Source organism: Micropterus salmoides, unplaced genomic scaffold (assembly GCF_014851395.1).
Source record: "Micropterus salmoides isolate LMB-PRFRI ecotype aquatic unplaced genomic scaffold, ASM1485139v1 Ms_hic_scaffold_20, whole genome shotgun sequence".
NCBI classification, from domain to species: domain Eukaryota; kingdom Metazoa; phylum Chordata; class Actinopteri; order Centrarchiformes; family Centrarchidae; genus Micropterus; species Micropterus salmoides.
The window spans coordinates 19,880,565-19,892,595 of NW_024041151.1; the positions used below are offsets into that span (position 1 = coordinate 19,880,565).

Here is a 12,031-nt window from a genome sequence, read left to right on the forward strand (position 1 = left end):
AGAATGAGGTTATAAAAAGCCTACTGGAGAACTGAGTATTGCGACTGGAGTTTTTCACAGATAGATTTGTCGTACATTATTATTTAGAAAAGGCTGCTGCCAGAGGAGATTACCTGCTTTCACCAGAGTACAACAAGTAACACCACAGCAGGCACTTTCTTCAGCCGTTGCACTGAGAGCACTGCTAGGGAGATGATCTTTGGTTGAGCCTAAAATCGTTTTAGAGCTGTATTGAGTGGTTGCACTTTGGTATTTATAGATTTAAGCACAAGTAGGTATGGAAAGCTATGAGGTTCTGGATGTAGCAAGAAAGAAGAGAGTGAGATGAGGTGGATTTGAAAACTGCCTAGAGGGATCTCAAAGCGGTAAAGCAACAAGAAGTGGAGTTGAGCTGAGACTGAAATGCATGAATGACTGTATTGGAGAGATGATTCATCATCATTCTTAGGTTAGGGCAAGGGTATATGTTAAGGAAGAACAGAGACCAATTTTGTGTACATTGTCCAGTACAGGTGTATTAAAGTAGCTGTATTATGAAACATGCTCTGATCTTTAGGACTAAGTAGTGGCTGCAGTTATTCATCCCTATTTAGCAACAAGAGCATTAGTGAGATCGGGTACTGATGTTGGGCAATAAGGCCCAGGTTGAAGTTCCAACCACAAACCGTATGGTTCCAACTCATACCAAAGGTGTTTGATGCAGCTGAGTTCAGAGCTCTGTGCAGGCAAGCCCATAGCCGCAATTCTCTAACATATAGGATTTTTCATATTTGATTTACTCATTTTGTCTGTTCAATGCATTTTCTGTATGTAATTTCCCGACATGATAGTCTTAATGCTGTTAAAGCCTTATTCATACTACCAAGAATTGTGGTGGGGAAATACTGAATGTGTGCATTGTAGTTTTACATGAACTGACCTTAAAGTAGTCAAATTTGAATATATATAGAGACTAACAATACTGGAATTAGCCTGTGAAAATACTAATGAAAGGTTTTTGGTATAGTTTTTTGGTATGGCAGGAAAACTCCCTCACAGTTGCCAAAACTCTAAAATCCACATTAAAAATACAGAAGACATCCCCTCAGTGTTCACAATGGTAGCAGTCAAGTTCATCTGCACCAAACTGGGGAAACCAGTTCTTTATGGACCTTTTTTGTGAGTGTGGACAGTGTCATGTTGGCCTTCCCCACTTGTTTTTGAGTTGGGAGGACAGAGTATTGTTTAAAATACCATTATATGCAGTAACAATAACATTTCCCTAAAGCTAAAACATTAAAAATAGCCCCAGACCCAAAGTACACAAAAGTATGTGGACTCTACTCCTGATCTTATGGGCTGTACCTTTTAGGTCAGGATCATAGACTGTATATATAAAGGATGCGGAGTCTGGCATACAAATAGAGAACGTGTAGTTTCCATTACAAACTGTTTGTGGCAGTAACGCACCGATTGGAGGTGATAGCCTGCTGCAAAGCCATGAAGAAGAAAACTTAACCTTACGGGGAAACGTCTGCCCTGCGCAAAGCCTGACAGGCACCACTTCATTGGTTATTATATCGTCTATGGCTGTGTGAGCGAGAAATCCCACCTCTTTTGCTAAAACTAACAGTTATACATCTTAGCCATGCCACTTACTCTGACCTCAACTTTTATTTAATTGGTGTACCAGTACACAGCCTGCAAGCAATATTTACCTGAGAGGTTTTCCAGAGGGCAAGAAATACTCCATCGACCTCCACCTTTTTTTGACTCATGTTATTAGTGTTGTCAGACAAACGACAAAACGTGGACGGTGTGCTTTACAATCTTTGCCCGATGTTTAATTTTATTGTGATGACAGTTAGTTGGCGTTAATTAATACAAATAGCACAGTTAAACATATATATATACATATAGCTTCAAAATGACAGAACAGTCCTCGTTGCTACTACGTAAACAGTTAGCAGGTAAGTTGGCTACTGTTGCTACTACTAGAGCTGTTTTTGCTGTAACGTTAACGTTGTATTAAATGATCACACGAGAGCAACAACTACGTTTCATGTGGCTGTTGTTTTATTTGGTTAGCTTACGTTTTACATACAGATAGAGCTAGTGACAACAAAGTTGAAACGACGTGTAAGTTATAGATAGCGTGCCAGACAGCTGTTAGAGAGGATATGACTAAGGCTAACGTTAGCTGCAGTTGCTCAATAACTACTGATGCCATTGCAAAATCACCACACATGCACCAGCATAAGCTAATTTGATGTACTTTAACTCCCTATGTTTGCATTCTTTCTGTTTGACAAAACCTGATTTAAACCTGTTTTTAAAGCCACGCCAGACTAATTTCAAATTAAATTTCAGAGCTCAACAAAAACCCAGTGGAAGGCTTTTCTGCGGGTCTTGTAGACGATGATGACATCTATCAGTGGGAAGTGGTCGTCATCGGGCCTCAAGACACATTATTGTGAGTGAAATTATTCACCAGGGACCTTGCATTATCTTGGGGCTGAGCTGTGTGTTCACTCATAATCCCTCGTGTAGATCTTTCACACACCATCCTCTTTGTCATCTGTAGTGAAGGAGGTTTCTTCAAAGCCACCTTATCCTTCCCACGTGACTATCCTTTGAGGCCTCCCAAGTTGAAGTTCATCACAGAAATCTGGCATCCAAATGGTAAGAACCAACTTCACAGGTCACTGTACTTGTACTTAATCCATATCAAAGAAAGTATTTGAAATTCTGTAAATAATGCTGTCAAGTGCTAAAAATATGTAGGTGTGTGTGTGTGTGTGTGTGTGTGTGTGTGTGTATATATATATATCTTCTGCTTTAGTATGAATGTGTCACTGAATTACTGTTTTCTGCCAGTGGCAAAAAATGGCGATGTCTGCATCTCCATTCTACATGAACCTGGTGAGGACAAGTATGGCTATGAGAAGCCTGAGGAGCGCTGGCTGCCCATCCATACAGTAGAGACCATCATGATCAGTGTTATCTCCATGTTGGCAGACCCCAATGGAGACTCTCCTGCCAACGTGGATGCAGCTGTAAGTACCCTGCCTGGAGAGAGGAAAAGGCAATAGTTTAAGCTCAAGTTTGTTAGCAAATAAAAGCAAATATCTGTCAGATATGCGGGGAACTCTTTGTGCAAAATGCGTAGTGAAGAAGTAGTTAGAAACGGCACAAAGAAAGTACAGGCTGCACTAATGAGGTTGTTGACAGAGTTTTGTAATATGCAATGTCCTGCAGAAAGAGTGGCGAGAGGATCCTGCTGGAGTTTTTAAGAAAAAGGTGGCACGCTGTGTGCGGAGGAGTCAAGAAATGGCTTTTGACTAAGGCTTCCCTCCAGTCATCAACACAGTAAGTACAACCACATGTCAGGATTCATCGTAGTGTAATCGCAGAGATGGTACTGTGCAGAGGCTTTAGGCAGGTTTGGAAAATACTGTAAGAATTCTTTCTAAAATAGACATATTAATAAGATCAGTTTTATCAATTAACAAAATGTAAAGTGAGTGTTGCCTTTTAAAACAGCATAAATTTTTCTAGGTACACTTGCACATATTTTTTTGAAGGAACTCTGCCAGTAGGTTGGCCAAACCATCTTGGAGAATTTCACACAGTTCTTCTGTAGTGTGGATTTAGGCAGCCTCTCTTGCTTCTCTCTCTTAATTTAATCCCAGATATACTCACTTATGTTAAGATCAGGGCTCTGTGGGGGCCATACCATCACTTCTAGGACTCCTTGTTCTTCTTTACCCCGAAGATAGTTCTTAATGACACTTGCTGTATGCTTGGGGTCATTGTTATGCTGCAGAATAAATTTGGAACCAATCAGATGCCTCCCTGATGGCACTGCATGATGGAGAGCATTAATTCGGATCAGATCCCCAGCTTTGCAGAAATGCAGCCCAAAACTTGTAAGGAATTCACAAAGCTTCACTGTTGCCTGCAGACACTCATTCTGCTTGAATGAATATTGGAGAGATGCCTTCTGCTGCAGCCAAATATTTAAAATTTTGTCTCATCAGTCCAGAGTACCTGCTCGTCGTCATGGAAGACTTGCGGCCGTCTTCCATGACGACCACTTATGACAAGACTTCTCCCGACAGTAGATTGGTGCACCAGGGTCCCACTGTTTTGGAGCCTCATTTATAAATGTTGCGTACACACAACTGTTGAATTTATAAATTTAAAAAAACAGGAGAATATGCAGTCCTCCATGCGAACTCTAACCCATGCATATGCACATAAACTGGAGAAATGTTAAACTGTGACTCAATGGCAGGAGGAAGAAACGGTTTGAAATACCACTGTGTTAAATAAATTGAAATATAACATTTGAGTGTTAAATAAAACTTAAGATAATTTAATATTATGAGTTAATTTGCTTAAATGGGTAACAGCCATTCCTAAACAAACACCCATTTGATTGATATCCTCTGAGGTGCGCAATAATAAAAGAAAACATGATTTAAGATAATTTATTGAAAATGAGATCTTATCCTGTTTGATACTCCCTGGAGTGCACACAAAAAGAACTGTGATTTTAAGATAATAAACACAAAGATGTCTGTTTTTGCAAAAGAACACCTCATATGTTGTACAGTTTAATCAGGAATCATTTACTTTGATCTGTAAATAAAGCATGCTATGAAACCTATTCTCAGAAATAAGGTCATAAGAACAACTCATGTTAAACTGATGTTGTTTTTGATGCCCCAGTCAAGCAAATAAGAGTGCATAGTTTTACATATTGTAATCACGTTTGTTGCCTTATCCCCAGGCATTTGAGTCAAACGCAGTGTGTGGATGTGATGCGTTTTAATTAAGTTATTAATCAAGGGCATTTCACTGATGATGGGCGTTAAAATGGGGGAACAAGATCCTCGCTCACCTGTGCCAACTTTTTTATAAATTTATAAAAGGAATTCGGTGTTATAGCACTACAGAACTTTCTTTGGCTGACCACTGTGTCTACGGTCCTCAACGTTGCCCATTTTTTTGCACTTCTTCCAAAGAGCTTGGACAGCACATCTAGAAACTGGTCTGCCTTGAACAGACCTCCCTGGTGCAGTATAACTACCTATGTCTTGGCTCAGTCTTCCCATGGTGTATGACTTTTGACAGTAAACTGTCTTCAGCAACCTCACCTTGTTAACTGAACTTGGCTGTTTCTCACCCAGTTGTATTCCTGCTACACAGCTGTTTCTGTTTCAGTTAATGATCGTGTTTCGACCTACATATTGAATTGGTGATCATTAGCAACTGTTGGGTACAATTGTTTAATCATACACCTGACGATATGCCTACAAAATCCCTGACTTTGTGCAAGTGTACCTAGAAGAATTGATGCTCTTTTGAAGGCGAAGGATGGTCACACCAAATATTGATTTGATTTAGATTTTTCTTTTGTTCACTCACTTTGCATTTTAATAGTTTTTATCAATTAAAATACAATCTATTAAGATGTCTATTCTTGAGAGCATTCTTACTTTACAACATCGTTTTCACACCAGCTTAAAACCTTTACACGGTATTTTGGACCTGTGAAGCTACTGTTGCTGCTCATTAGGTGACACATTTCCTTGTTAATCTGTGTAAGTACAGTGCTGTAGGTTTACACAATATTATGATGATAACCAAATTGAGATGTTCATTTTGTTTCAGGTTGGCACTGCACAGGCAACTTGACAACTTACACTTAAGTTGGCTAGATGAACATGGGGCACTACCTTTATCAACATCAACCAGCCACCCAAAGAAGAAAACAATTATAAACCCATATTGCTCTACTTATTTGTATCTTGCAGTTTGAGAGATGTTTATATTTATGAATATTGTTGAATGGCTGTAGCATTCGTGCTGCCAAAACTTCTATTTTACTTTACTTTAAATAGTTGACACCATTTCTGGTGAAGCATCAGTATTTCACTCACGGGAAGATTAATTACAGAGCCTACTTCTTTCTGTTATGTACATACTCTTCAGATTTTAGGAGAAATTAATCCATACAATAAATACCCCATTTTCTAAAGTTAGTTTACATTATTTTTAGCTATTTATTTAGAGTGAGATTATTATTGCATATCATCTGTTATGGAGGTTTTTCTTTTTCTTTTCAACCTGCATCACTGAGCCATCCAGTCTACAGTTATTTCATCAATTATGCAATTTTGGAGTATTTAGTCAATAAAGAGATAGAAATACAGACACTGGTGTTTCTTTCCCTGCACACTGCAAGTGTTCTGCAGAGAAAGTGTTCCTTCTTTCCCTAAGGGGGGAAACTTCATCACCCAGTGCTGCCTTAACTCTAACTGCCAGCCGAGGGAAACTTTTTTAAAATAAGGACTGTCTGCATCTGAGGGCTTGTTTTGACACGAAAAAAAAAAAAACTTGTGGACAAACCAAAGACAACACACAGATAAATCTATTTTTAATGAACATCCTACATTTTTTTTAACCTGTGTAAATATAAATTATGTGTCCTTGCTTGGGAAAACCCACATGTTGCACATGTGCAGATGAAATGCATTTACCTTACCTATGGGGGAGGAAGTGTGTTGATATTGTACTGTAGCGCTTCAAATAGATCTGCTTCAAAGACATTTTGACATGTCACAGTAGGAAAAGCACAAGGTGTAAATAATAAAATGAAGGTTGGCTGAATTAATAACGTATTTTTCCTACTATAAGTCAAAATGTCTGCTGTGAGAAAACCCTGTACCTCCCACAAAATGATATGATTACGTGATTTGATAGAGCTCAATTATAGCAATTTTATGCTTAGTAAGGACGTTTGATTAATGATAGGTATGCCATTACACCCACTTTTTAAATGAATGATACGTTGAAAAGCAGTAATAAACTTTGTGGACATTGACTGTGTTTGTTTCTACCCCTCCACTCTACAATTTAGTCTTCATCTTAAATGAATAATGTCTACAGCTCACTCAAATCTAACTTTCCCGGTTTATCTTCTTTCCAAGCTACTGTTAATCAAGACTAGGTTAATATGTGCCTTATTTTCAGTGCAATAACAAAACACAGTAACACATGTTTTCCAATCTTCACAATTGCTTTATTGAATTAAGCACCAGCTCAATATGATCAACATCCAGACAAGAGAAGACATATCCTTTAAACTGAAAGAGTATAAAATCATTTTAGCAACACAAAAGCAGACCCCTCCCCACCCAAAGAAAAAATCCAACCAGCCATCCTGCAGGTGTAGAATAGAAACTGGGTCCTGAGTTGTTCACTGTCCAGGAGCTGACAGACTTTTGTTCATGAACTGCCGCTTGACAAAGCACACCCACCACTGAAAGAAACAAACCTCTGTTAAGAAAAGTGTCTGAAGCTTCTGCACTGAAACTACCTGTGGCAAACAAACAAAAAACACCTGGACAGGAAACAATCCACTGGTCATAAGACAACAGGAGTGTTTCAGTGTTGAAATACATTCACAACTCCAACATGGAACCTGTCTTCAATATGTTGATATACAATATATTGATATGGAGGGTACGCTATGTTAACGTTCCTGATGGGGAGCCTGTGAAACAGCTAAATCATCTATGATGTCCTCTTCTTGAGTAACAAAGCCTTGGTCCACATTACAATTTTAACTGGATTGGGTGCTGATACCTCAGTGATTATATTCTGAATAAATGGTTACATTATCCCTCAGAATTTCATTTAAACACAGGAAATGTGGGTGAGAGCTGGTATGACCGATGCACCTTGTCATGTTTGAAACCAGGGCAGAATTGCCAATAACCAGGGGCCTGTACCACAAAGCAGGATTTGAGCTTATTCAAATAAATTCGGGGTTAACCCTGGGTTTTCAGTAACTAACGCTGAACAGCTTACCTGCTCCAGAGCAGGTTATGTTCCAGATAAGATATCAACTCTATAATAGCACTGCATACTGACCAATCAGCTCTCTTGGAAAAGAACCTCACCATCTTCATAGCCTGCCTTTATATTTGCTGTGGTGATGCAGCAAAACTTTTGTAGAGCGATACCATCCTACAGAGACTGATTGAGGTAGGCTACTACTTGTAGGTTTTTAAGATGTGATAGTATAGCTAAAGCCTACTTATGGCTTTGAAATGTGTTTTTATTTGCTCCGTAGTCTGTTTCTCACAGCCGTTAAAATAAATAGGTTTCATTTTTCTTATTAGGCTGAATATTATCAGCCGTTTGGTAGGCCTGTTAGAATTCAGTTTAATATGAATCTTTTTATTTTAGGTTAATAGGTATGCTATCTTGTAGCCTATTATAGAGACAACGCGCTCATGGCTGGATTGGGAAACCATGAGTGGACTTGCTGAGTTGACAACTAGTATTGTGTGACCATTTATCCTAATCGCAATTGTTAGGGTTAGTGAAGCCAGATGACAAAAAGATATCCTGGGTATGTTGAACTTGCTTCGTGGTACAGGCCCCCGATGCATATAAAGCTGTAGTGCTGTCATTTTGGAAATTTTGGACTCACCTTGCTGGGTTTGTCAGTCTGGGGGTCAAACACGCGGTCACATAGTCTCAAGCCGGTCTCCTGGCGGATCTGCTGGAGGTACGCCCTCATATTCTCTGGAAAAGGTTTCAGAACCAGTATTATAATCATCGCCAAAGACACTATGACAAAAGTCACACCAAAACATAACGTTTCATTCATTATGATCAAAACTGGGAATGGGGACCTTCAGCTTAGTTTATGCTTGTGCAAGACACTGTGGCGCAGGCCTCCGCAGACGGCATGCGAGCTACTAGCACGCACAGAGGCCTTTATGCTCAGAAGGTGTTGCTTTATTCTCCGAAACACCAGGGGGCGTGCAAATATATATAAAATATTTTGGGAAAGCAGCAAGAACTCAGTGGCATAACAATTGTGGGTTTGGGACTTTTTGTTTTACATTTTTTACTTTCTTCACGGCCGAGGCAGACACTGTCTGATTTGAATGTATTCCAAGCTCTTTCCAAGTAAATTGATTATCTGGAAATTACCTGTGGACAAAAACCTAACTTCAAAATAATAATTTTACTCGTCTTTATCAAAACAGCATCATACACTTACATGTTAACTTTTTTTCCTTGCTCCTCCCATGTTTTTTTACCTTTTTTTTTTTTATTATTTTTTTTTTAACTCAGGCCTCCCCTGGTTACCCCATATTTAATGACATAACGCTATGAACTGTAGGCAAACCCTCAGGCAAAGTCTTCAGAGATGCGGACTTACAGAAAGCATCAAGGGCTGAGGGAGGACTGTTGTGTTCACGGCTAATAAACAGCAAAACAAGAAGAGCTGGTCTCTCCCATTTGATTGCCCCTGTGGTCTCACACTGAACATACATGATTGTAAAGATGGACCTGTTCTGCCAGTCTTTGAACTTGTTCATTCATCTTTAAATAAAACACCTGCATAAATCACAGTCTGAGGCACAGCTTACATTGTTGACCACCCAACTTTAATATTTTATTATCTTTACAAAAAAAAAAAAAAGAAGTCAGCGGTAACAGTCAGAAGCAAAGTCAAAATAGGACTGACCGAAACGCCAACATGGACGTGGCGTAATTTTAGTCTAATTAACATCTCAACCATTCCATATCTCAAGGGATGATTAAATATCCCGGCCTTTCCATGCATTTCGAACCTCAAACCCTAAAGCTGATGGAGCACTGGTCAGCATTGCTATTTTTGGCTAGATATTGCTTCAGACTGGGAATTAGATTAAAAATGTACAAGGAAACTGGCGCTAATTCAGAGAACAGGCTTGTGAAACACCCTTAATGAGCCTCAATGATTTACTTTAGCAGAAATATGGCGAACTGTCTAACTGCGCAAGAGCAAGACCTAGTTTATGGCGCTGGTTCTTACCTTCCTCCTGCTTGTTTGTAGGTTTAAGATACATAGCATTGAGAGGGAAGCCAGGCTCTCCAGGAATGGGAAAGTTAGTGATGCCGAGAGTGTACATCTCCTTCTCTCCCTGGCTCCTGGAGCTGCACTGTAAAGCGAAACCCATACACAGATGCAAAGGGTTACCATCACCTATTTTACCGGCACCCATATCAATAGGCATTCAAACAATTCACATTCCACTTCTCATTTAATAACTCCCTAAAAACCATCATCCCTTGCGAGTCATCAGCCATTGGTTGGGAAACCCCTGCTTTGGCATAAGCCTTTTAATTGTTGCAACACATATTAATCTTTGCATGAAGCCAGTGTAAAGAGCAGACATCAAACACTATAATAGTTAACAAATATGCAGTTTACCTTCTGTAGCCTCTTTAGGCATTCAGAAATGTACAGTGTGACATAGATCAGCGTCCTGTCGGCCTCATTCTGAAAGAAACACAACACAACATTACTTTACTGGCTGAAATACCTACAATTACACACAAAAAAAGTGTATTTTGTCAAGTATAAATGTTATTGTAATTAATACAGTTCCAGCCAGGTCTGAACAGTAAAAGGTTGTGTAGTTTAAACCCTGAGTAACTATGCATAGCTGAGGGGAACGGGATGAAGCAAGTTGGGGCATGTGGAAGTACAAAATGCACAGCTGCTTCAAAGCAGAGAGAGAGAGATGGGGAGGAGAAAACACAAACAAGAACAAGCACACTACCATACTTAATCTTTAAAAGGTCAAAAACAAATTCTACACTCTTTTGGCATTTCTTATTTCTGTTAGATTTAACTCGGGCAGCTGCAGGCATTGAAGCTCTTAATTATTATTTTTTTTTAAATGCCATGCACACATAAATATTCATTTTCTTTAAACCAGTTGGTCAGCTTCAATGAGGGACACATGCAAGCTGCCAATACATGAGACAGTCAAGTTCTTACCTTGATTTCGTAGTTCTTAAAAAAAACATTGGCCTTGAAGTAGTAAATAGCCTCATCAATGATGTCTGACTCTACCCCTGAAAAGAAAAGAAGGTATCTATAAATAAAAGGCTCAGTTCAGCACATCTGATGAAGTTTACATTTATAAGAGCTGCCAAATGCTGCTATGTTTATCAATGCAGTGTCATTTCCTGTTCACCATTTCTTTAGCCCTATTTTTGTTTTGTCATATACAGGCTTCCAAGCTTTACAAACACTGACAATCTGGAAACTGAGTGTGAAGCCACATTAATGAAGAAGTTGCATTCTTCAGGCCATATAAGGAAGTGGAGGTGAAACAAGCATCAGGAACTGAGCAACGTGTCATAACCATAGACTGTATTAAAGAAAAATAAAACCGACTCAAGAGAGTGAATAAGACTTAAAACTAAACACAGGCTAACTGTCTAACTTACACCATGTGTTTATGTGATCAAGAGAAATTTACTCTGCTTCATTAAAACGACCATACAGCCGTAACTTACCGTCTCCTCTTGCTGGTCCCTTGAATTGGGTTTTGAGGGGAAGCAAAGCCATATTCCCCACCAGCCTGACTTCGGGGACCATCAGGCTCGAGTGATACGCCTTTCAAAAGCGAGAAAAAGTTGCTGTCACATACTGTATTTAACTAGATAACGTACATTTCTGTCAGATAGCATCTGTGACATCTGTGCTACCGCCACATCTGTTGTAACGGCTATGCTATCACGATACCAAACAATAAATGTTACGCACACTAAACTAAGAAGAATTTGCAGAAACGTTACACGGGCGAATTTATGTTTTCTGACACGTCCAACATCACGAAACTGGGACCAAAAGCTAAACATGCTAGCAAACTATGCTAACGAGACTCGTCATAGCTAACGTTAACTCGGAGGCCCTGTCTTGGTTTTTATGCAGGCTGTATGCTCTACACCGCACTGTAGAGGCTTCTGCTGATCAATAATTGGGTACGATTTACTCACCGGCATGTTGCGCGATTAATATCAGTCCAACTGCTCAGCGATAGAAAAATTGTAGCACCGTAGGACCGTGCTTCCGCCTGTCCCACCCTTCAGCTATGCAGGAAGTGGCTAGATGTCATGTGGCATGGCGGCCACATGGGGGTGCTAACACACCACTTTTCTTTACACACCTTCATTTTTTTCT

General features: G+C 39.5%; 2 protein-coding genes across 2 annotated transcripts; one reads left to right on the plus strand and one right to left on the minus strand.

The window, feature by feature from the left end:
* Positions 1 to 1,612: 1,612 nt before the first annotated feature.
* LOC119914203 (ubiquitin-conjugating enzyme E2 G1-like) lies at positions 1,613 to 6,871 on the plus strand. Its single transcript, XM_038733316.1, has 6 exons — positions 1,613 to 1,949; positions 2,350 to 2,452; positions 2,564 to 2,661; positions 2,857 to 3,035; positions 3,238 to 3,348; positions 5,659 to 6,871. The coding sequence occupies exons 1-5, from the start codon at positions 1,907 to 1,909 to the stop codon at positions 3,322 to 3,324; spliced, it is 510 nt and encodes a 169-aa protein (XP_038589244.1). The 5' UTR covers positions 1,613 to 1,906; the 3' UTR covers positions 3,325 to 3,348; positions 5,659 to 6,871.
* A 176-nt stretch (positions 6,872 to 7,047) lies between these two features.
* Positions 7,048 to 11,986, minus strand: arpc3 (actin related protein 2/3 complex, subunit 3). The gene is made up of 7 exons (XM_038733315.1): positions 11,848 to 11,986; positions 11,365 to 11,464; positions 10,841 to 10,917; positions 10,268 to 10,336; positions 9,869 to 9,995; positions 8,489 to 8,583; positions 7,048 to 7,309 (listed from the first exon to the last, which is right to left on the minus strand). Exons 1-7 carry the CDS (start codon positions 11,851 to 11,853, stop codon positions 7,247 to 7,249), a joined length of 537 nt encoding a protein of 178 aa, XP_038589243.1. The 5' UTR covers positions 11,854 to 11,986; the 3' UTR covers positions 7,048 to 7,246.
* Between the last annotated feature and the right edge of the window lie 45 nt (positions 11,987 to 12,031).

Bases quoted from the DNA above. Each gene is read 5' to 3' on its own strand.
- arpc3 (XM_038733315.1), bottom strand. The intron at 10,918-11,364 runs GTAAGTTACGGC...TTTTCTTTTCAG, and splicing joins GGGACCAGCAAGAGGAGACG to GGGTAGAGTCAGACATCATT. The intron at 7,310-8,488 runs GTGAGTCCAAAA...TGTTTCTTTCAG, and splicing joins AGACTGACAAACCCAGCAAG to TGGTGGGTGTGCTTTGTCAA.
- LOC119914203 (XM_038733316.1), top strand. From the start codon at position 1,907: ATGACAGAACAGTCCTCGTTGCTACTACGTAAACAGTTAGCAG. The intron at 1,950-2,349 runs GTAAGTTGGCTA...ATTAAATTTCAG, and splicing joins ACTACGTAAACAGTTAGCAG to AGCTCAACAAAAACCCAGTG. The intron at 2,662-2,856 runs GTAAGAACCAAC...GTTTTCTGCCAG, and splicing joins AGAAATCTGGCATCCAAATG to TGGCAAAAAATGGCGATGTC.